This window comes from Sinohyriopsis cumingii, chromosome 5 (assembly GCF_028554795.1).
Source record: "Sinohyriopsis cumingii isolate HCF-2022 chromosome 5, ASM2855479v2, whole genome shotgun sequence".
Classification (NCBI taxonomy): Eukaryota; Metazoa; Mollusca; class Bivalvia; order Unionida; family Unionidae; genus Sinohyriopsis; species Sinohyriopsis cumingii.
This window is the reverse complement of record NC_142965.1, coordinates 89,402,576-89,428,792: the sequence shown is the minus strand read 5'-3', so window position 1 is coordinate 89,428,792 and position 26,217 is coordinate 89,402,576. Positions and strand designations below refer to the sequence as shown.

Genomic DNA, 26,217 nt, shown 5'->3' with positions numbered 1-26,217 from the left:
ACATGTACTGTTAACATTTACAATGGCAGCTAGTGACATTTACTCAGATATTAAGTGTTGTTCTTAAAGTTGATGCTAATATAGTTTAACCAGTGTCTGTTTAATCCTAAATGTTGAACAATCTGGATCTTAAATGTCATCAAAACCTTAAGTTGAATGAAATCAGTTACTAGAAACACCAGATACACTCGAAAACCGAAATACACATTTAGTATCCTAATACTCATGAAGATAAACGTATTTCAATTTGTATGTGTTTGAATAATGATTGAAAAACATTGATGTTAGTGATTTTTATTGGAATTATTTAAAGTTTTCTATTTTTAGCTCCATTACTTGATTGGATGGCTTTTACCTTGTTTTGTATGTCTGTTGCATCTATATTTATTTATTTACTTTAAAACACATAAGTAGATGATATTTCCACCAAAAATATGTAAATATACATTCTGGATTCTCAGTCATAATCTCACTTTCATGTTTTAAATTCTGACTGGTTCGCGATTCATCATACCTGTCCAGTCGAGTAAAATAAAACACAACTGAGTGACTTCATTACATGGATTGGGCCTGGAATAAGTAAAAAGTAAATAATTCGTATCAAAATTGGCTTAAATCAAAGTTTGCTTGCTTATTATTATTGTTGAAACAATTACAAATTGTAATATCAGTGTGTACACTAATATATTAACCCAGAGCTGTAAATAATTGCATATTTCAGTGTGTATTTTGTTTTCTGAGCATATTTTGGCATTTCTTGTAACTAGAAAATTATTGATCACTATAGACTAATACAATGGGGCCAGGTGCTAAACTAGGTCAAGAAAAGAGGACATCGGTTCTATCATTACAAATAATAGGGTAGTATGATTTTATATCAACATGAGCAGCTTTTATTGTGACTTCACGGTGTGCATCATTCACACCTTTAGGTTAATATTGCCCAAAATTGTCCTTTTACTTTTACATTGATTTTGCAGTATGTATGTCTCGGGCATGTAAATAATGACCTTTAAAAGGAATATGGATGTTTGAGGATACAACTAAAGTGAACAAATGCAATTTAAATTGATGTGTAATCAAATTCTAAAAACTGTGTCAACAAAAGATGACAGGGCAAAATTACTTCCAGTGCAGGGTAGCACACCTTTATTAGTCAGTATGGAGCAATTTCTTTGTGACATTATAACATAAAACATTCAATCCAACTTACTCGTGATCTTGCACATCATGCTTGGTCCCATCGGAAAATGTCCACATTAATGCTCATTTAATTGGGCAGTTATATAATGATCTTGCAGGGATACTGATAAATGAGCAAGTGAAATAATCACCAAAAATGATATCTATAGCTGAAAAAGTCAGTACAGCATGCCTATAGGATCAGTGTTACTTGTGCTTCTCAATGTAATTTAAATTTAAAATTTGTTTGACAGAAATAAGTTGGTCATAATTTGTAGAACACATGGTGATTCTTGTTGTCATTGAAATAACAACAGTTTGCCATCCAGGGAAAGAGGCTTATTGGAAAATTATTAATTCATTGGTAGTTATTGCTTATTCTGGTTGAAGTTAAATGATTGCCACCAATGAGAGATTAATATAGCTTATTCCCTGCATGACAAACAGGAAGTATTGGCAAAGCAACAGAGACAGTTTGTGCATAAGTCATTAATTGATATGTAAAGTACATAAATGGAGATGCTGTCAGGGTGTGCGATTGCATGAATTGTGCAGATTTGTATGAATTTTCACACTTGGAAAACAGTGATGGGTGAGAACTCCCTCAAATTAGCTGAAAGTCCCACATATGAAAATGTGCTCTGCGAAGTATACAATTTTTTTGTAGGTGTTCTTTTCACAACATCAATTTTTCAGGTTGTTGTTGTTGTTGTGGGGTTTAATGCCATTTTTCAGCACATGATAGGCTATACATGGCGGCCAGTATTAATGGTGGAGGAAGAACCCGGGAAAACCCCGGAAAGAACCACCGACCCACGAGAAGCTACTGGGAAGCTTTCTCACATACCCACATTGGCTGAATCCTAGACTTGAACCGCCGCAGACAGAGGTGAGATGGAAGTAATCCATAACGAAGAGCGCTTTAGACCACTCGGCCACTCGGGGCCCCAATTTTTCAGGTAGGGAGCTGTTTAAACATCTGGGCTCTTAAAGCATGACAGGAATGGTTAAAGTAAATGTGATTGGCACATTATGCCCAGGAATAAGCTTTATGGCATAGTCTGAACCTTCCATCAAAGAAGTTTTACAAATGGATGTTTAAAATACGGGCTACTTGGAAAACCCAAAATGTCTGATTCCCAAGGCGGTTCATTATGTTTTCGTTCAGTAAATACTGGCTGATGATAGTTATGATGACAATAATTTTTTAAAATTATGAAGTTTATTAGATCATTGGAGCTGGGGAAAGTGTTAATGGAGATGTCAGTGAGTGATTTTGCGCCTGAAAATGGTGTACATGTTGGATGTTGCATGGTCAGTCTTCCCTTCAGCATTATTTTGCAATTAAATGTTGAAAGGGCAGAATACTGAGCTTAGTTAAAATACAGACAATTTAAAAGTATTAATCAATTTAGCCCCAAGGATCATATACATACTTCAGAACCATATATCCGTATCAGAGTTAAGACAAACTGAATAAATATGGATTTAAAAAAAAATGAAATTAAGAAGTAAAGTGGAGCAGGAAGAAAGAGAGACAGATATTGAAGTGTTAGGTAAATATTGTACTATGGCCATGTTCTGCTAGGTAGTGAGCCACCGTCTTCAGCATTCTCCTCCAGCTGCATTATAGGTAGAATAAGAGATGTTAGCTTGAACACCTTTATGTAAAGACAGTGAAACTTGCTTGCAAGTCTGCTCATATTTATTAGATAATACTTCATGCACGAAGATGCAGGCTTCAATTGAGGAAGTTTTCTTCCTTCTGCCACTGGAGTTCTGTCTTTCTTGCTGAAGGACAGCACCAACTGCCTGGTCTAAGTTCTGGCATCAGTTGATTATTGACCAAAATGAAGAAGTTGCTTGCAAATTACTTACACATTCTGGCAGGGTTACTGTCATCTGGGCTGATTATAGGACCCAAGTGTCAGCTGACTCTTTTTCTAGCAAAGTAGCTTTCCCTTGAACTTGAGTCAGCAGTTCTATAATTCATGCCTACTCTGGACACTTCAACTCAAGAACGTCTTCAGAACCCAGTGTGAGTTTTGAAATTTTACATAAGAAGGACCAGGCTGTTGATTCAAGGGGATCATGCCTCTTACATTCACAGAGGGAATGGATGACATATCAGCTCAGATACTTTCATCGTGGATAAAATGGGTTATTTGTTATAATAACCCTCACCAAATGAGTTTGTTTCCCATCTCAGCTTACAAAGTTAGGGCAGTCTTCACAAACATTATTGAGTGAAACTGTTGTCTAATTGTCATTATCAATGCCATGGGATGGAGATCCAGTTCTCCAGCTTTTATCCGAGAGATATTTCATTGTTAAAGTCTTAACTTGATCATGGTTCAACCGATTACCTTACCAGGCTGCTGGACAGCTTCATAATGACATGGCTTCAAGACCTACTGGATTTGTGGGAGGGAATATTTTCCTGTCTTTTCTCCATTTGGGTTATCTGGAAGCTCACATACCTTTGGAGACCAGAGATGGTCAATCCAGAGTAAGGGGATGCATCTCCCTCAACCTCTTAGCAGTTCTTTTAAGGTATTATGATCAGGTAATGTATTTGAAGAAGAAGCCATGTCTTTTTTTTACAAATTTATCTGGTAAAATATTTTTCTTCGATAATACTTACTAGATCATAATACATATATGCCTGCAGTTACATACGTATAGAGGGGCCCCAAGTGGCCTGGTGGTCTAAAGCGCTCTCCGTCACGGATCATTGCCATCTCACCTCTGCATGTGTTCGAGTCTCGGGCTCAGCCAATGTGGATCTGTGAGAAAGTTTGCTGGTAGCTTCTCGTGGGTCTGTGGTTCTTTCTGGGGTTTTCGGGGGTTCTTCCTCCACCATTAATACTGGCCACCATGTATAGCCTATTTTGTGCTGAAAATGGCGTTAAACCCTATAACAACAACAACATACATATAGAAAGTGTAAATTCCGCTCCAGTGGTAACTGAAGTATTAACAGGATTTGGCGCCAATCCCTGTATCAAGAGGAGATCACTATCTAACTGCCACCTAGGTGGGGAGAGAACATTTAGCTTTTAGATTGGGAAGGCTGAATTTGCAAGCTATCATCAGTTTTCTTAAGATATTATCATAAGGTAAATATTATTGAAGAAACTTATTTCACTAAGAGTAATATTTAGTGATCACATATGAAATGGGGTTTGCAACCGTCTTACCTCTCTGCATAGGAAGAAGCATGCACAGTGACCATATTGAGAAATTTCTCTAATTCATTGCCTCTGCTGTGTGAAGAATGGCCTTGTGATTAGAGCGTCCGCCTTGGATGTGGGAGCTCACAGGTTCGAACCATGGCTGAGTCCTACCAGAGTCTTTTAAAAATGGTACTTGCAGTTTCCTCGCTTGGTGCTCAGCATCAGGAGGTTAGTGTTAGGACTGTTTGGCATTTGTGTCAGGATAATGTGACTGGGTGGGACATAATGCTACATGTCTGTGGCGTGATGCCCCAGTGCAGACATAACTATAAACTGCTACAATGCAGACATCATACTGAGATGAAAAATATGTTACGGCTATGATAAAAATTCAAATCATACACTTACACACACACACACACACACACACACACACACACACTGTGAAGATGACAAATGTGCTTTAAATTTGTAGATTACCTTTAACATTTCATTGTTCTAACTACGTACAACTAATACTCTGTAAACCGTATGTGTTCCATAGTTGAAAATATAAAATTTATTAATGACATCTTGGGAATAATTGTGGTAAGTTTAATGTTCTTGTCGTTTAGAATAATATTGGTTGCTATTTTGAAAAACTGCATTGTGCATTTTTGAAATAGCTCCTGTTTTATTTTGGGGTGGGGCTAGGCCTGTATGGAACTTTGTTTGTTTACTACTCTTCTCTGGAAGAAATACATGAGAATTATTCAAAAGGACTACTTAGATCCAGGGTCTCAAACATATGGCCTGCAGGCCACATGTGACCTGCTTAACCATATCATGTGGCCTGTAAAATGATTGGCGTTACAAGGTGTTATCTATGAAGCCTTTATGGTTGTTCTCCACATGTCACATGTTTCTGACTGACAGGTGCGAGGTGAGGTTGTTTGCTTTTGCAACATGCACAATGGAGAGAATGTTGTCGAACGTCTATGCTACTTCATGTACTTTGGCTTGAAATTTCTTTTACATGCTGTACATACATGATCTAAGCACAGCTGATCAAAATGGTAGCAGACATGGTGATGTGCCTGAAAAATCGACCAGAATTAGTCCAAAATACACTAACATTTTCAGTTACTAAAATTGGGTTTAGTTAACACCAGCTTTTGAATGTGCAATGAATGAATTACAAAGTATTTATAAAAGTAAAAGAATTATCAGTTCATTGTTTTGCAATTTACCTTTGAAGTCTAGGATATGAAAATAACTATCAAAGCTAGCCGTTTTTTTGGTATGTGCACATCTGAAATAAAGCTAAGATGTATACTTGATAACTCCAATTACACCCATTGATCAAAATAATGGGAATTAAAAGTTCTTTAACAATACCTAAGATATACAAATTCTTTCTAAAAAAAAGCCCAAAATACTTTGATAACCAGTGAGGAAAACCTGGGAAATATTTTTCTTTAAAAATTAAACCCTATGCAAAAGTATGAAGCCTTAGAGTGCAACCTAACTTGATTAAGATTTATTCTGGATGCATCTGATTATATGACTCAGCCTGAGTGTTTCCATTGTGTGCTTGTATTAAAATATGCATGGAACTCCGGAACTTGAACCTACATTGTATAACTTAGTTTATATTGATGGAACATAACAGCATGGACTATGCTTACACATGTACAGTGTGAACAGTACACCAATAGCTTTGGAATAAATGCCTAAATTTAAAATGTTTGCATAATATGAATGCATTATAAAATCTTTTGATGCATTTTTTGTTAATTTGTTTGCTTAAATTATGCAATGATGCTGTTTACTTAAAACTGAACATGCTTGTTCACATCCATAAACTATGAACATAATGTTCACATTAAAGAAGCCAGCACATGTTTACATGACAACCCTATACACATGTTCACATAAAAGAACTCAGAACATGCATGTTTACCTGAAAGAACTCACAACACATTTTCACTCGAAAGAACTAGGAACCCATGTTCACATGAAAGAACTAGGGACACATGTTCACATGAAAGAAATCAGAACAGATGTTAACAATGAAGAAATCTAAGCACATGTTTGTATGGTATACCTCCAAACACATATTCACTTAAAAGAACTCTGAAAATGAATGGTCACATGGAAGAACTCTGAACACCTAATTGTGTGGAAGAATGCAAAACACTTGTACACATGAAAGAACTTTGAGCTCAGCATCACATGAAAGAACATGGAACACATACTTGCTTGGAAGAACATTATTTACACATGTTCACATATAAGAACTCGGAATACATTTTCACATGAATAACTCTGAACACATTTTCAGATGTAAGAGCTCTGTACAAACATATTCACATTGAAAACTCTGCAAAGCAAAGACTGATTTTTTTAGGTATAAATTAAATACAATTGTACAGTTTGTACATAAATTTGCAAATTTTATTCACAAATGTTATTATTGATATATTAGCTTCTTATATTATTTATTTTTTATTTTTTTATTTTCAGGTAATGTTGTTGTACTGATTTCATCAGAAACAACACCAGATGTAAGACCAGAAAATGGCTGGCATATTTATTCGTATGTGCAGTTCCATGCATCAGATTCCATCACGTGTTCTCTGTATATTGCTTGTGCTTGTTCAGGGTTTCATTTTAGACTATTACCTGGCATCCCATAAGAATGTTTACTGGTATGGATGGGTTGCTGCAGACATTGCCACAGCATTCATCTTCTTTGTAGCTTTTGTAATTTCATATCGCCACCTCGTTTTAGTTAAAAATTCTTCACGGAAAGATGCACCAATTCAGGCTGGTAGTCTGCCTCTAGCCTACTTTGCGTGGTTTTTGTATTCCACTTTTTTAGCAGCTCGAGTGGCCATTATCTTTAAGCATTTTGCCTGGGAATTTAACGAGAACGAATTTTTTGGTGCAAACACATTGAAAATTAATATCTCTCTGGCAAGTCTGATATTTGTCCTTCTGCTTATGTCACACCACGACGCAGAGTTGGATTCTAGCCGACGCAGATATATTGAAGGACTTACAGCCACTGTCGTTTTTGATATTTTGGATTCTGTTGATGTATTGGATATTTTATTTGAAGAAAATTCTGTGCAAGAACTGCCTAATTTTGAAACAGCCATTGTCAGCATTGCCTGTATTAATTTTATCCTGCCAACACTGCCGCTCATGATCTTGAGTCGATCTCACTTTGGCCACAAAATTACGCCGAATGACATTGAAATATTACACAAGCTTTTACTTGTGTTTCTTGTGAATCTGCCACTGCTTGTTATTCGTCTGATTCTGTGGCATGCCTTGCAGGAAGAGATCTCTATTTTCCCCATGAAGAACATCGTACTTATTTTTGTGGTATTTCACGATTTATACGAGAAGAGGAGAAAGGAACTTCTTGAGAAAGATTTGGATATATCTCAGTCTTATGTTGATGATACCGATGCCCATTGCCAGAAATGTCCACTGTCAGAACATCCCTTAAGCATGAGTGTATCACACCCGATTGAAGAGGAAGAAGCTGGGGCAGCAAAGGAGATGTAGCTGGTAATTAAGACCAGGTGGGAGACCTTGATTCCGTATAGATTCTAGATTGTCATGACAAGTAATAAATGTATACAGCTTAATTATGTATGCTATTGACAGTTCGTTGTTTTGAATGACTGAAGAATTGGTCAGCTATATAATCAACATTTTATTGTATTTTTCAACCATTTTGTTTAGTTTGCTAAAGCGTTGTGTTTAGGTTGCTCAAGGCAGTCATGTACACCCTAAGTTCCATGACACAGTTAGGTGAAAACATTAGGTTGTGACTATAGCTTTAATATTGCAGTGGTTATAGTTTTATGTAGAGTGCAGTATGATTCCACTTTTATGAAAATTCCGTAGACTTCTATCATAATTTTTAAAAGTATATCATCTGACATTCATGGAAAACATTTAATCAGGTTGATTCATTATTTATAAGTATGGGAAAAAGAATAGATTTTCTAAGGAAGAGATGTTTCTTTTGATGTAAAGAGTACAGTATTGCAAAGGTATTCAAAATGTTTGGATCTTTATATCTCAAACAGTTACATTCCCATATGCCTCTGTTCAGTAGCCTGAGGTTTCATCACTCTCGATGACCATTCAATTTTATGTGGTTGACATATTTATAACTTATTAATTAATTAAATTTCCTTTTTTTTTAAATAGAAAGTGTCAGTTACTAAAGAAATGTCCTGGATTGTTTGAAAAGTTGCATCATCTACATACATAGTATTTTAGCTCAAGATATTGTCATTTAAAAATACTGTACATGTACCCAAGACACAATATAATACAATATGTATAATATAATACATTACATACATAGTATTTTAGCTCAAGATACTGTCATTTAAGATAAGAAAAAATAAATAATTTGTTGTTTGCCAGGAATCCAGAAACATAAGAGAAAAATATTAAAATGAAAATCCTGCTTGAAAATTTCTTGCCTGCTTAAGAAGTATGGTGGGAAAGCAGAAAACTTAAAGGTTTTCTGAGAGCTGAGCAATTCTCTTACCTCATAAATTTCCATTTTATAAAAGGAGAAATGAAAACAAAACAAATTTGATCACATGTTTCATATTTTATTCTCTGAATTTTAAAAAACTTCAAATTAAGCTTATGTGGCCTAAGTTATAATGTTTAAATTTGGTCGCAATTTGTGATTAATCGGAGCATTCCATATATTGAAGGCTAAGGTATGAGATGTGTTGATCTTCAGAAAAATGTCTTAGATCATTACATAGATTTGCCTTGTTAGATAGTTTATATAGTGTCATGCTCTTTTGATGAAATGAGCAAATCCTCAGGCACTTTTTTGTTAGTTTTGTTTTGTTAATAATTAGTAAATGTGATGTAAATACACCTCATTGTAAATACACCTCATTTTATTGCATGGTCTGTCAATCTCTTATTCATTTTAGTGTCCAGTTTTCATCTTGCCATATTCATCCATTGTCAGTGTAATGATACATAGCTTTGACCTAGCTTTATTGTCACATGATTCACCAGCAAATCAGTGTCTGCATTATTAGCATAGGTTAATGAACTTTTACTGATAAATGCTCATGTATATGAATTATTTTGGAAATTTCCAACAAGCTTGAAAGTTGAACTGGCAAAAGAAAAAGTATAAGTGAATACTTTTCAGTATCCATTCAAGAACCTATATCTTTTATATTTTAACCAATTAAAAAAAATGAGGACTTTTTGCACTGTCAACTAAATATAAACCTGAACATAATTTTGTAGCTTACAAATTCAGTTTTTCATCTTGACACAAACAAATTTAAAATCCTTGGCCATTTATGTTCTGCCATTGAAGTATCAATATGTGTAAGAAATGTGATTGGCTTAGCATGTTTCCCCAGTGGAATTAATATTTCTGATCTGATTGTGATTAAACTTGATATGTGGGCTGATGTCATCAGGATTGTGGATGGATTTGATTAATAGTGAGATCCACAAATAATAATGAGGTGATCTTGCATCTGATTGGCAGACCTTGTTGTCATCTTTTAGTCCAGTTTTTTTTTAAATTCAATTTTGATCAAACTTGGGATATATATATATATATATATATATATATATATATATATATATATATATATATATATATATATATATATATATATATATATAAATAAAGACCTTGTATGAATTAGATAATGAGCAAGATCCATGAATATTAATGAGGTGATCTTGTATCTGATTGGCTGAACTTGTTACTACTGTAGAGGCTGTATATTTTTTTGTATCTTATTTTGATAAAACATGGAATATGTGCATACATTATCTATATCTTAATGAGCATATCTAGGAGATAATCTTGAATCTGATTGTTGCATAATGTGGAAGAAATTTCTTTGTACTGTTTAGATTAAGCTTGAAATTAGGGCTTAAATCATCAGAATCTTGAAATGGTTGAAAGAATGAGGAAGATGCATGCATATTAATTAGCTGGTCTTGCACCTGATTGGCTGTTCTTATCACCACTGTGAAAACAATAATTCTTATCAGATTTTGAACTCGTATCATTAAGGTCTCAGACATTTTTGAAAGTGAGTGGGATCCAGGCCTATTAATTAGCTGATCTTGCATCTTACTGGCTAGTGTTGTTCCAGTTATCGATTATAATTGATCATCAGTTGGTTGAGAGAACCAGTAAGATAATCATTTGTGAAACTCCATAATCATTTGTGTGTAAAGCAAGACTGCTTCTTTCTAGTTGCATGCAAACACAAAGGTTAGTAAAACTCCTGTGTAAATGGTAAGCTTGATAGGGCTTCCAATCCACTAAAGTTGATCTGAATTATTTATTCCCATTACAACTTACAAGTAGTATAAAACCATACCATATTCTGTAGGTGCAAACTTTCATAATTAGGAACATATAATCATGATTACATGATTAAACTGTTAAATTGTTGACTTAATAAATTTAAACTAATTTTGATGATTTGTTTCAGTTTAAATGTAAAATCCTTTGTAGTATTTGCAAATAATGACACAAAAGAAAACCATGTCCTTCTATACTTTAAATTGGTGCAGATTGTTTTTCTGTTTTGGAGACTAGTTTTGGCAGGAATTTGATCAAACTTGGTAAATAGGCCATTTCCATCTACTTTGGAGACTAGTTTTGGTAGGATTTTGATTAAACTTGGTAAATAGGCCATTTCCATCAGTTAAGTATGATTATGAGTGAAATTCATGCACATCAGTGATATGACCTTGTTTGTGATTGGTTGAGCTTCTCAGCAAAGTAGGGATTATGTTTCTGATTAGATTTTCAGAGTATTTTCATTATGATGATTGCTTTGATGAATTGCAATGTTTTTATGATAGAAACTTAAACTGCCAATGCAGGATAATCATAGAATCAGAAATAAAGTACATGATTTGAACTGTCCATAGTAAAAATGTTCTTATCTTTTGATTCATTTGATGATATAAACAATAACACCCCTTGCTACAAAGTAATCCTTTTAGGGTTTCTGTTCAGAGCTTTTTACTGGATTATTATTGTTCACTTTTATTGAAATTTATTTGCCATTTATTAAGAAGTTGATTGGGAGAACAGTGTGCTTTAACGTGGTCAACATTTGGACTCATTTCAGCACTGAGATGGAACTCTGCATCAGAGCACTGAAAATTATTATTGGATGATATAACAATTAGCATAATCTGTCATCATATAAGGATGATAGAACAAATAGCATAATCACTAATCTGCCATTGCATAAGGATGATATAACAAATGGCATAGTCGCTAATCTGCCATCGCATAAGGATCATAGAACAAATAGCATAGTCGCTAATCTGCCGTCACATAAGGATGATAAAACAAATAGCATAGTCGCTAATCTGCCATCACATAATTTGCTGGTCGATTAGGGTCTCTTGTTTGCACTTGAACCTGGCTTATTTTCGAGCATATGCAGTTGTCCTGTGTTAGAAAATTGGCAATTGTATGTGCAAAAGATGGCTGTATCATGATTTTATTAGTGTTTGGTACATGCTCAATAATAATAACAATGTAAAATACACAAACAAATTAAAGTATATTTTAAGCATGAAAATATGTAGCACAAACAATATATACCTTTACCTGCTAGCACATTATATGATGCTTTAGATCTTGGGCTTTATTGTTCCCACTAGGCAAGAATTATTTCTGATTATGAAAATGTTTTTATAGTATTTACAAATGTTCTTGCCATAGTTCATCAGATGTGATTGCAATGTATAAAATAAGATCATTATTGCAGTGTTGTGATTTTTCACATCGGCTAAATTGTCAAAGGTTGATTAATTTATTCATCAGATATTTGCTGATCATATTTGAAAACAATGTGTGAGTAAGAATCAGCTTTGTAGAAATGGCAAAGTGTTTTGATGTAGCTAGTTTTTTGTTTTAGAGTGAGAATAATAATTTGTATATTTTGAGCAGTTGAATCTCCGTAAGCCTCTATTTTTTTTTAATCAGCTTTCTATAATTTATCTCCAACAGCCAAATTGTCATTACTCTCGATGACCATCAAATATTGATCTGGTCTGTACTCAGAGATTTGCTGTAGGAATAGATAAATTTTAAAAAATAACTAAATTTTTTATGTCATAATTTCCATAGATGTTTGAGAAAAATCTTGGGTGCTAAAGAAACGTTTGGGAGTTTTTGAAAGTGGAATCATTTATAGTACTTTTCTGTACACACAAGACACCATGTTTTATTTTATATACACGTTATTGTTTTGCATTTTATTTTAACTCAAGATACTGACAGAAGTTACCTAGGTCACATCAAATCAATTTGATGTTATTCAGCAATCCCTCTCCTTATATATTCAAGACAAGAACAAATACTTAGTTTTCTGGATTGCCAGGAATCCTGCTCTGAAAATATGGATCCTGAGCAACAGTTTTTGTTGAAAGAAAAATCTTCCTGAAAATATTCTGTCACTCACTTCTAAAATGTGGTAGGGATTCTTCAAACAAAGTGTGTGCTAGAAAAGGGGCAGTACCTATACCTCAGAAAATGTCACTTTATTAAAGAGGCTTGGAAGAAGAAATAAAAACAATAAATAGGCTTTCATTTTCCACAATTTTACTCTTTGAATGTTGATGGATTATGAATTTATTTGATGTGGCACAACTCATAATGTTTAGCAACCTGATATTCATTAAAAAATATATCGGATGATAGGGCATGATATTCGTTTGTCATAAGAAAGTCCCATAACTATCTCATAGATCTGCTTTTTAAAGCTATTTTATATCAATGTAATGCTTTTTCTGTGAAAATAGCAATTTCTAAAGCATAAAAAGTGATATTGCAATAGTTCTTACGTGAAATCCAAGTTTGTTTTTATTGTTTTGATACTGTTTAAAATTTATGTAAATAGATTTCTAGGTATAGCAAGATTTATGAACTTCATAATTCATTTTGCATCCAGTTTTCATTTTTCCATATTCATTCATGTGTAATGCAACTTGACTGCAAACAGCATAGACTTGGATTTGCTTGTAGGATTCACCGGCGCATCAGTGTCCGCAATGTCTGTTGGTTATTGAATTTTGTACTGTGCAGTATTCATGAACACGAAAGATTGTTTTTGCAGATGCTGGAGAGCTTGCATGTAAGATGAAGTTTATGCAAACATTGTGCAGTATGACTCAAGTAATATATTCATTGTATGCTTTAATTATAAATACTTTTTGGTACACCATCGTTTCAGTTTAAACTGTGCATGGTGATGTAGCTTAAAAATTCAATTTTTTCATCATTACAGGAACTAAATTTAAAGACCTCACCAATAATACATTTTCAGTGAATGAATGAATCAGATTCCTACGTTTTGGGGATGTGATGTAACGGTGATGACATGAATGATACTGTAAGGTTTCGTTGCTGGTCAGGTTTTCATAATGGCAAAAATACTTGTATTTGTTCACAATTTGCCGATGAATTGTCTTGTGCAGCTAAAAATATTTTTTGAAAGTATTTATTTTTTTTCAAGTAGGGTATCGCGGTTTCTTTGGATTTTACAAATATTATGTTGTTTTCCTTTCAAGCAGCGATTGTAAGATTTTTGCGATTGCATTTTTGTGTTAGCTTGATATAAGATATATGGATGTGCAATATTAGAATAAGAACACAAAATAAAAAACAGTTAAGCAATAAATCTAACTGCTTTCAAGTAAATAAATGCAGATAAGGGCAGAAGTTATTGTGGACACGGGCATACCTGCAATAACACAATGTATCATGTATAAAACATGATTTTAGATTTCCAAAACTCGTAAGACATTTGTCTTTGGGAAACATGATTTTTTTTATCAGTAATTAAGAAAATTCAATAAAATTAAACAGAGATATTGAGAGTCATTTTTTCACTATAACTATATACAGTGTGACCCTGCTATAGCATGCTCCATTATAACACAAATTTGGATATAACACGTTTGTGGTGTGACTACCGAAATTTCATATACAGGTGACTTTTTTATCAGTAATTAAGAAAAATCAATAAAATTGAACAGAGATATCGAGTCATTTTTTCATCACAGCTATATATATCCCTAGCATGTAGTATGTATAAACAATGAAGTCAGGGCAGTTCATACAACAGATTACCATAGAGTACATTAAAAGGTAAGTTGGTTGGAGATGAGCAAACAAAATTTCACAGATTACTTAATTGGCTGAGAATAGACAGGGTTATACCCTGTTAAATCCATTGCAATTTAAGGGACCATTTAACTAATTTCCATAGATAATGTACATGAATTACAGGTTATCTAAGTTCAAGAAGTATTTTTTGAATTTTTTTATGGAGATCTCAACACACACTTTTTGAGCTTCCTACCATAACAGGGAAGGGGGAAATATGGCTGGTTTGCACATGCTAAAGTAAACAAAAATATAAATGATTTTGTTTAGCATTGTGCTATTAGTGAATTGGACATGGTTAATGAAAATAAGGAAGTTTGCAGCCTCCTTCGCTTTGAGATGTTCATAAAAAGTGCATCAATTTGAAATATTTCTTTATATTTTAGATTACATTTTTTTGGTCAATAGGCATCAAATATTGGTCAAGTGGCACACAGTTTTGCATGTCAGGCATACATTTTTTAAAATATGAACCAGGTCAGTGAAAGAGACATTTTTCCACTTAGATGAACATCATTTTATAGCTCATAAAATTTTATTTTAAAATGATTAGAAGTAAAAGGTAGATGAAAATTGCCTATGTCCAAAAACAAGTCTTTCTGCATTCACTTTTATGAAATTTTCAGTCCAGTAGAAAATTTGTTTATTCCACATTCTTTGCTATTATCCGATCATTCACTCTCATACTAGCTTGCTATGTTAAAAAAGTTTATATTTTTTATAAATAGATTTCATTTCTATTCCTTTAGGAATTATTACTTATATTTAGCATGTCTATAGATTTAACAGGACTTAAAATTAGCAGTAATCAGCTGGTGCAGAGAATGTACAGTAGGATTAGAAAATATAACAATTTTGCATCCAGTCCTGGATAGTTTAAGTTTTGGTTACCATCTTGATATTCACTTATGATATGTAAAACGACACAGTCTTGTGTGTGTGTGTGTGTTTTGTATTTTTAACATAGCTTTAACAGATTTTCAGTCATATCACTGATGTCTGCAGTGTGACAGTTTATAGTAATGTTTAGCACTGGGGCATCATTCTGCAGACATGTAGCATCATGTCCCACCCAGTCACATTATCCTGACACCAGGCCAACCAGTTCTAACACTAACCTATTAATGCTGAGCACCAAGCGAGGCAGCTGCTTGTACAAATTTTCTTTTCTATGACTCGGCTGGGGTTCAAACCCGTGACCTCTCACATCTGAGGTGGATTCTCTGATCACTAGGCAATCAGACTGGTCACACAGTTTTGTACTTGCCCATGACTGAATTGAATGCTTAAGTGTTTGTTTTATTCAAAGAGGCAAAGTTATTAACAAAGCATTCATTTGAGTTAAAAACCAAAACAATGTCATAATCATAGCGAACCTTTCGGGGAAACATTGATTTTTTATAAATTTGGGGGTACAAGGATAGTTTAGAATCTCTATCGTACTGCTCATGTCATTGCCAAAATATGTATATAAAATTTGGTCTGTAATAGCCATTGTCGCAAGCCAAGGGAGACAATCTGCTATTACCTTTATCACCTGACATCCTGTTTGGAGATTTCCTAATTTATGAATAGTCATAAGCCTGATTAACCAATTACTGCTCACATGAACAATACTTTCTTGCCATTGCAACCCAAAATGACCTTGCATGTTGTTTGAAGAAGCCAAACGTAGTCTGTCTTTCAGACAGGGTTAATAAATAGTCAGCTGCATTAAACTTACACCAGTCTTAACTCTCAAAAAGTCAGCTTCATTATACTTACACCAGTCTTAACTCTCAAAAGTCAGCTTCATTATACTTACACCAGTCTTAACTCTCAAAAGGTCAACTGCGTTAAGCTTACAACAGTTTTAACTCTCAAAGATCAGCTGCAGTAAGCTTGGATAGGTCTTAACAAGTCATATTTTCAGGTTACTGTAGGCTAAATTAATTTAGCAGTGAATGTCTGTTAACTAATCACCTGTCTTCGAAGGTCAGTTTTTTTTTGTCATTTCCCAGAGGTGTTTGCTCTAAAAAGGTTTCACTGTAACAATATTGGGTTGATGATTGCTTATAGTGTCCGGATATCTGGTTAGATGTGTTCATTATGCTTGCATTAAAGTTTTATGCATTGAAAAATCTAACTGTTATTCTATCTTTGTAAGCTTTAAAAGATAGAAATTATTATTTCTTTCAAGTTTTAGCTTAATTAGTATATACATTGCTGATTGTTTTCTTTTTTCCTGTTTTTTTACTTACCTCATGTATTTTATTTTAAGTTAATATTATTCAGGGAGAGTGATATGTGGATATATATTGTTCTTGAATGCTATTTTCATTATCGTCAACGTAGAAAAATTGTAGTCTCAAAGAATTTGAAGAATTCTAAATGTTAAATAAACATGCAGTAAGTCGAGTAAATTGCCATACCTAAGGACAAACCATGGTGATAGATCTGAACAAACTTTGATGGTGGGAATAAAATCAGCAGCCTTTTTGTCACAGTTTCAGTTTCTTAAAAACCGAGTCATTACAGATTCCACAATCTGAACACATAAATTTGTGCTCACTGGAGCAAAATGTCATGATATTTCCTTTAACTGCAGTCAGTCTTTGATGCACCCACCTTAAGGCACACAATTTGTGTTGTAATGTTGTCCATTATCCATCTGTCAGTATGTTGCTAATTTTCTTTTCTTCATAGTAATTGAATTGTCCAGCTTCCGTGGTTACTAAACTCAAATTCAGGGTCAAAAGCTCAAAGGTCAATTACAGAAAGAAGAAATGGTGCTGCATATTAACTCCAGTTCTTTATCATCTACAGTTGCCTAACTTTGTGGATGGTTTGCCCGTAAGCCTAAGGTAAGGAAGAACCCTCACTATTTCAGGCTAAAAATGTAAAAAGTCACTGTGACTGAAAAAAGAAATGGTTTCTGTACAACATCATTAGCTCTTAATCACAACCTGGACCAAATATTGGATGTCTTGCAGTTGCAATAAGAGAGGAACCTGTTAATTTTGTGGTTGAAAGGTAAACCTGAAGGTTATTATGGCAGAAGGAAAAAGAAATGGCTTCTCAACAAAAATGTCAATACTCTACATGAGTACAATTAAACTGAGGATAGGTGTGTAATGTGCCAACCATGGTACTCCCGTTAGCCACATGTCTTTCTATCAAAATGACAATTTTTGTGAAAAGAATTTCCTGTGTTGCCTTTGAAGTTATTTCTTGATTTGAATTCTTCATTTATTAGTTGGAAAGGGGTGTACAGACAAAGCTGCTTACTTGTACAGGTTTTTATAGGAAAAAAAAGGATTATTGAATAGCACTTCTGCAGCATTGACACATATGGTTAATATATAATGATAGCATGTTACTATAGTACTTTGGTTAGAATCAGGCTCTTATTACAGAAATTCTTCAATATGAAGATTCCTCCACAGTAACACGGGATCCAACTGTGGACTTTTGCAGCTCTGGGTCTTTTCTGTTTCTTGATGCTGAATAGTAAAACAAACAACTAAGACCCTCAACTGCCAGTTCATTATGCACTGACAGATCAGGATCTGTTTTGTTTGCAGTTGGATTGAACTTATATGTGAGTATATGTGGTGAGTTGGTGTGAGAAACATTATATGTCACCAAAACAAGTTTTGTGATTATGAGCAACATCGTAACATGGTCCTCTGGATCATATTTGGTATAGAATTCAGTAAAAATTTTGCTGAAGACATATTTTTTTTTTTTACAGTATTTTAAATATCTGAATTTAGATGTTTTGAATTCTGTGCAGAAGTGTTTTAAATTATATAAACATTTGAGAAATGAAAGAAAATTCAAAAGTCATGATGTTGTAATAGTTCTATGCAAAACATGGATAAAATACACTGCATGTATCTGATGTACCAAGAAAATGGTCTGAATTTTGTATGATTTCACCAGTTAAAACTGACTCAACGAGTAATGTTTTAAAGTTTTTAAATTGAATAATAAATGTTGTGTAAATTTCTGCAAACTGATTGTGTAGTAACTGATTTTTGTGTCAAAAGAACATACCAGTCAGAATATCAATGCAACCACTGAACATTTTACGGTATACTGTATGAAGACCTGATTGAATGAAGAATAGCTTTCATAGTAGTAATAATAACGTTTATTTTTTAATATAACAAATTTCTGTCTGCAGCTTTAAAGTAAAAATTTCGTTTATTTTATTGCTTTCATAAAATGTTCAGTAAACTTGTCCTCAGATAAGCATACTTGTGCGGTAAACTTTTCCATTGTTGATAAGTAATTTTGTGCATTTAACTTGTCCTCTTTTGATTAGCATACTTGTTATGTAAACTTGTGATCTGTTAATAAGTATAAATTGTTCAGTAAACTTGTTGATTGTTGATAAGTATGCTTGTGCAGTAAACTTGTTATCTATTGTAGGTATACTTGTGCATTTAACTTGTTCTTTGTTGATAAGTATACTTGTGCATTATACTTGTCTATTCTTGATAGGTATACTTGAGCAGTAAACTTGTCATCTGTTTATATGTGTACTTGTGAATTAAACTTGTCCTTTGTTGATAGGTACACTTGTGCAGTAAAATGTGTCCTTTGTTGATAAGTATACTTGTACATTTAACTTGTCCTCAGTTGATAAGTATACCTGTGCATTTAACTTGTCTTCTGTTGATATGTATACTTGTGCATTAAATTCATCATGTGTTGATAAGTATACTTGTGCAGTAAACTTGTCCTTTGTTGATAAGTATACTTGTACATTTAACTTGTCCTCTGTTGATAAGTATAACCTGTAATATTTAACTTATCTGCTGTTGATAAGTGTACTTGTGCAGTAAACTTGTCCTTTGTTGATAAATGTACTTGTGCATTAAATTCATCATGTGTTGATTAATATAATTGTGCTGTAAACTTATCATCTGTTGACAGGTATACTTGTGCATTAAACTTGTCCATTGTTGATAAGTATACTTGTACAGTAACCTTGTCCTTTGTTGACATGTATACTTGTGCATTATATTCAGCATGTGTTTTTTAGTAAACTTATCATTTATTGACAGGTATACTTGTGCATTAAACTTGTCCTTTGTTGACAGGTATATTTGTACAGTAAACTTGTCCTTTGTTGATATGTGTACTTGTGCATTTTATTCATCATGTGTTGATTAGTATACTTTTGCATTAAACTTGTCCTTTGTTGACAGGTATATTTGTGCAGTAAACTCATCCTTTGCTGATAAGTATACTTGTACCTTGTTTTACCTTTACATGCATTGTATTATTCCTTTGGCAGGTAAAACAGTCATTTAAATATATTGATGTTTATGATGTTGATTATTGTGTTTACATATTATGTAGTAACTAGTGTAACCATGGGAACTGTGAAGCATTCTGCCATAGAGTGAGACCACTTTATAGTGAAGTACACAATCCTAACCAATAAAACAGATTTGAGAACAAGCAGGTTAAGATTACAACATATATTGCTGTAAGATATATAGAAGTACAGCCATGTTGGTGTAAAAAGTAAGCAGAAACAGTGTATTCAAAGTGTATTGATTACCTTTTATATGATATACTTTTTTACATTTATAGTGTTTAAAATGCACTGAATATAAATTATTGACATAATGAAATGTAAATCATGGGTGCACAACATACTGCCCCCTGACAACTTTCGTATAGCTTACATCCCATATCCTTATTTTACGCATGTGTATGTATGAGTTCATTGTAGACACAAAACTTTCTAAGTGTGACCCAGCTTAGTTTGAATTAAGGTTGTTCTAGCCCATGTAAATGTTTGAGTTCCTCTCATGAAAAGGCAATGTCAAACAAATACCACCAGTCATCTGTTAATAATTGTTTATTAAAAGTTCTTAACAATTCCTTATTTGCTGTCCACCATCTTTAACATAAATATAGCTGTTTAAATTTTTCTTGATTCTTGGCATCATTATTTGTATAAGTGCCACTACTGAACATTTAAAATCATTCTTAAATCATGTAGCAAAGTATTTCGTTTTAGTACCTACAGACCCCATTAGAGTGATATTGCGTAACATGGTTCATGAGTCACCAAAGTCACCCAGGAATCTTGGTAACAACTGCTCATCCATATGGTCATGGTGGTTTGGTAACAACTGCTCATCCGTATATCCCAGGAGTCTTGGAAACAACTGTTCATCCACATGGTCATGGTGGCTTGATAACAGAACTGTTCATCCACATAGCCAGGAGGCTTAGTAACAACTGCTCATCCAGATGGCCCAGGAGGCTTGGTAACAGCTGCTCATCCAGATGGCCCAGGGGGCTTGGTAACAGCTGCTCATCCAGATGGCCCAGGGGGCTTGGTAACAACTGCTCATCCATATGGCCATGGTGGCTTGGTAACAGCTGTTCATCCATATGGCCCAGTAGGCTTGGTAACAGCTGCTCATCTGTATGGCCCAGTAGGCTTGGTAACAACTGCTCATCCATATGGCCATGGTGGCTTGGTAACAGCTGTTCATCCATATGGCCCAGTAGGCTTGGTAACAGCTGTTCATCCATATGGTCATGGTAGCTTGGTAACACACATCCACATGGCCCTGGAGGCTTGGTAATAAATGTTCATCCATATGGTTCTGATTGTTTGGTAACATAACTGCTCATCCACATTGTCCTGGGGCATGATAACAGCTCATCCATATGGTATGGAGGCTTGGTAACTCCTGTTCATCCATATGGTCATGGTAGTTTGGTAACACACATACTTAATGGCCCTGGAGGATTGGTAACAACTGCTCATCCATATGGTACTTGATTCATGTTAACAGCTGCTCATCCATATGGTCCTGATGGTTTGGTAGCACAGCTGCTCATCTGCAAAGTCCTGGAGGCTTGGTAACACAACTACTCATCAGCCTTGTCCCATTGGCTTGATTACACATCTGCCCATCCACATGGTCCTAGTTGTTTGGTAACACAACTGTTCATCCACATTATCCAGGGGCATGGTAACAACTCATCCACATGGTCCTGGAGGCTTGGTAACACAACTACTCATTAGCCTCGTCCCAGTGGCTTGATAACAACTGCTCATCCATATAGTCCTAGTTGCATAGTAACACAACTGCTCATCTGTATGGTCTTAGTGGCTTGGAACACAATTTCTGATCCATATAATCCTGGAGGTTTGGTGACACAGTGGCTCCTTTTTGTGATCCTCCTGTTTTGGTAACACATCTGCTCATCCATAAATGGCCCTGGCAGCTTGGTAAAGCTAAAAAACTACACAGTTTATACAAATGCAATTTGGTAGGCATGTTGGTATGTCTATGTACATGACCTAATTACTCATTCCAAGGTCTTGTTGGTACTAAATGATAAATGTTACTTGTGCATCCAGCATGACTGCCATCTTGAAACTTATGTCATCGCTACTTATCCTGAATGTATAGCCATATCAGCATGTAGTTTTCACTGACATTCTTATGAAATTGATGCTGATATGACATCTAGTATGGCCACCATGGCAGCCATCTTGGAAATTTTGTTTGCACTGTGCCTAAAGAGAAAGCAATATTGACATGGGGTTTTGCCTTCAGAATTGAAAACCAATACAGCCTTTCTCCCTTTGGAAAATCTTGTTATTACTACTCCACCTGTTTGGATGGCTAGACCAGCTAATAATAATGGATGCAGTCTCATGGCTGATATTATACCATTTCAAAAATATCTGTAATGGTTTCAGTACTCAGCAGTTAACACAATGAAATCTTTTCTTGGATTTCTGGGAATTCTTTTCAGCCAGTCGATTATAATTTGTCTCTGATTTAGCTTTTTTGTGTGGATAAGTAAATTCTAGTTACGTATAGCATGATTGAGCAAAAAGTACTCATTAAAAAATTTAATTTGATAGGCATGTTTGTATGGCTATGCAGAAAGAGTTATAAGTTTGACATATGTCACTGAGGGCTTTTGTGAAAGAAATGCAGGATGTGTAATAGAGCTTTTATTTTTGTTATAATTGTAACTTTGTTTCAGATCTGGTACACAAAGCACATATTTTAAGTATATTTTGGACGTTTTATTATAGTATCCTCACTATGTTTTGATTTATTCTTTGACTTCTGCACAAAAATGTTATTTATTCTTACATATACTTTTTCTTTGTATTTTTAATCCTCTCGTTCTTCAAATATCCATCTGTCTGTCCATAAGTATTTCGTTTCTGGAGCATAATGCACAAACTGTTTCAAATATTTTGCCACACCTTGTACGTGTGTCAAGCAAGTTGCATAGAGGTACAATTTAATTCTTGGAAATGTCTCCATTCAGTATTTTCTTTGGTTTTTTCTATGTTACAATACTGAGGACTTGGTTTATTTATTTAAAATCACTTTGGCTGGAACATATTGACATGGACACTTAAAGAAAGCATTATTTCTAAGTTTCCAGACCTGAGACATAGGCTTGAATTTTAGTTAGCCAAGTTAGAGATGGAAGGATATTAAAACACAATCACAGTGACCTTGTTTGGTGATTTTTCACAGTAAAACATGTTTGGCTTACTGTGCAGAGAAACAAGAACTATTATGTACAAGTTGTTAGAATTTATTTCCACTGGAAAAAATACAGTTGTACAGAGTAGATAAAGAAAAATACATGTAATTTGAAGGAATAAAATTGCACAGCATAATGCCAATGATCTTTAAAATAAACATTAGCATGATGGATATATTACAGTTGTGCTGGTTACATACCAGCGAAATTCAGCTCCAAATATAATATTTCTGACATTAACTGAATAGTTCCACAATTAATTGCAAAGGTGAAAGTAGGGTTCTTTGGCAAATAGTTTTCATCACTATTTTTATATGCCTGTGGCCTGAGATGCCACTGTGATGGCCTGCAGTTAGAGCTCCCAGTGTATCCAGACCATATTGATGTGGCACTCGTCCATTGCCACTGGACTTGAGTGTGTATGTGTGTGATTTGGATTTTTTTTTACGTGGCTTTAACAATTTTCCAGTCCTGTCACTAAAGATGTCTGCAGTGTGAAAGTTAATAGTGATGTTTAGCACTGGGACATCATACCAGATACATGAAGCATCATGTCTCACCCAGTTGTATTATCCTGACACCAGGCCAACCAGACCTAACACTAACCTTTAAATTATGAGGACCAAATGAGGAAGCAGTTAGTACCATTTTTATAAGTCTTTGGATTGAATAGCACGGGGTTCGAACCTTCGACCTTACGCATCTGAAGCCACTGGAGTGGTGCGTCACAAGACTTGAAGGTATGTAGTGGGGAGGGGAGAAGAATAATGTCATGACTTGCATGTTAGTTGTATTTAAGTGAAGGAACGTTGCATAGGGTCACTGGAAGATCATAGCAAAACTGGGTTGATCAGAGATGTTCATAGTAATGGTTTGGCAATTCTATGATGTCATATTCATTTGATGCGGGAGGCCGCGGTTTGGAAATTTGGCAGTCATACCAAAGACTTACAAAAATGGTACACACTGCTGCCTCGCTGATCGCTCAGCATTAAGAGGTTAGTGTTAGGACTGGTCGGCCTGGTGGCAGGATAATGTGACTGGGTGGGACATGATGCTACATGTTTTTGGTATGATGCCCCGGTGCCAGACAGCACTATAAGCTGCCACACTGCGCACATCGTGGCAGTGTGACTGAAAAATTGTTAAACCTACGTCAGAAATCCAAACCACACACACACTCACGTTCATTCGTGTCATGGACGATGGTCAGTCATCTGAAATAACCCCAGTCAGCAATAGTCAGCCAATGTGGTGGTCCCATCCCTTTTCACTAATCCGTTCTCTGCCATGCTCCCATGTGCCTTCTTTGATTACGACACTGGCATTATCATCAGATACCGAAACGATATCAAACTCTTCAATCTAAGGAGACTATGGGCAAGGGTGAATTTGCAGCAAGTGATTATTCATGATTTCCAATTTGCTGACGACTGTTCCCTGAATGCTAAACTGAATCTGACATGCATCAGTATAATCATTTCTCTTCAGCTTTTGGGAATTTTGTTGTACCAACTAGGGTTCATGCACCAGCTTGAACCAAGAAAGCATTATGTAGAGCCTACCATCGCAGTAAATGGTCCAACCATCACCGTGGACACGTTCACCTATATTGGTATTATACTGTCATATGCAGTTCACATCGATGATGAAACCAATGCCAGAATTGCTGACATAAGCGTGGCCTCTGGAAGAATTTGTGCAAATATTTGAGGAAACAACGAGGATGAGGTGGCAGGACAGGCTTCCAAACATTGAAGTTCCCACACAGGCAGGCATTTCAAGCATCCACTCTTTTAATGAAATCACAGATAAGATGTCAGAAGAGCAGCTACCGAAGAAAATCAACGGCTAGGTGAAGAATGTAAAAACGATCTCGGGGTAGTCAGAAGAAACGCTTCAAAGGGTCCCTGGTGTCATTTTTGAAGCAGTTTAACATCACGTAGTCTTATATAGACTTTGAACTGAGGAGAGCTGCAAAGGCAGTGCAGAAATACCAGCAGGGTACGTCTAATAAATGTAGCACGTCCTCTGTTGATCAAGTAACCCCAACTGGCATCTCCTGTCTAGTGTACTACAAGAAGCCATTTCATAGCACAAATTGGCCTGATCAGCCGCTCACGTACTCGCGGAAACCAAATCAGGTAGTAATATCATGGCCACGAACAACAACAACAGTAAACAAATAGCCCACTGAACACTAATATCTTACCTAAGGTGCTTACGTTTGAAAAATTACCAAGACCTAGTGATAAAATGAGAAATCATTTGGAAATAATGAACATTATTATTGGTAAGAGACAACCTAAGAATGGAAACAAAATACTTTTAAGATCTAAATTTAATTTCATTGAGAGAGAGAGGTCTGGTTAACGAAAATGTGGTATGAGTAAATGTAAAACATGTTTAATATAATAGAAGGAGACTCGATTAAATTGAAAACTTGTAAACTATTTAAAGTTAAACAGTTCACGGATTACAATTTTAAAGATGTAATTTATTCATTAATATGTGTGAAATATGAAGCCATTTTACAATGGTCAGACGAATCAAACTATGAGAATGACAGTTCATCGAGAGGAAATAAGAAACGAAGATCTCAGATTATTAAAAGTTACTAAACATGTACATAGCTGTTTAGGAGGAAATTTCAAAGTCACTCCCTTGCAAATTTTGGAACTACTCTGTCTTCCCATTTAGGAAATATATTTGTCCTTATGTATATCATTAAAATCTTATTTCCATATGTGGGCCTATTGTATCTCTCTCTTTCTCTCTCTCTCTCTTCTAGGATGAACAGATCTTAAAATGCGTAAAGATTGCAGACCATGTAGCATGCATTTAATTAGTCGATAAAAAGACACCACCAGATATTGTTTAAAAACAACATCGAAACAAGAAAATATAGGCTTCAAGTATTAAATGTTTTGCAGAATTTGTTTTCCACACGAATCCTGCAAATTATCAGTGACTGAACGTACGTGAATCGTTGCTGTTTGATCTTCTGTAATCAATATCCTATCGTATACCTTTTACACCCGATGATGAAAGGACGCATATTTTGGAAAAAGAAATCCGCATGATTATTAAGTAGTGATACTCTCT

The 26,217-nt window shown here is 34.8% G+C and overlaps 1 protein-coding gene and 1 long non-coding RNA gene across 2 annotated transcripts; both read left to right on the top strand.

Annotated features, from left to right (window-relative positions):
- Nucleotides 1–6,753: 6,753 nt before the first annotated feature.
- On the top strand, nucleotides 6,754–9,718 carry LOC149799714 (uncharacterized). The gene has a single exon (XM_089957117.1). The coding sequence runs from the start codon at nucleotides 6,918–6,920 to the stop codon at nucleotides 7,914–7,916; it is 999 nt and encodes a 332-aa protein (XP_089813243.1). The 5' UTR covers nucleotides 6,754–6,917; the 3' UTR covers nucleotides 7,917–9,718.
- Nucleotides 9,719–10,250: 532 nt separating this feature from the next.
- LOC149799713 (uncharacterized) lies at nucleotides 10,251–23,079 on the top strand. The gene is made up of 2 exons (XR_016421206.1): nucleotides 10,251–16,315; nucleotides 16,357–23,079. It is a non-coding gene; the product is annotated as an uncharacterized LOC149799713 (long non-coding RNA).
- The last annotated feature ends 3,138 nt before the right edge of the window (nucleotides 23,080–26,217 follow it).

Bases quoted from the DNA above. Each gene is read 5' to 3' on its own strand.
- LOC149799714 (XM_089957117.1), top strand. From the start codon at position 6,918: ATGGCTGGCATATTTATTCGTATGTGCAGTTCCATGCATCAGATTCCA.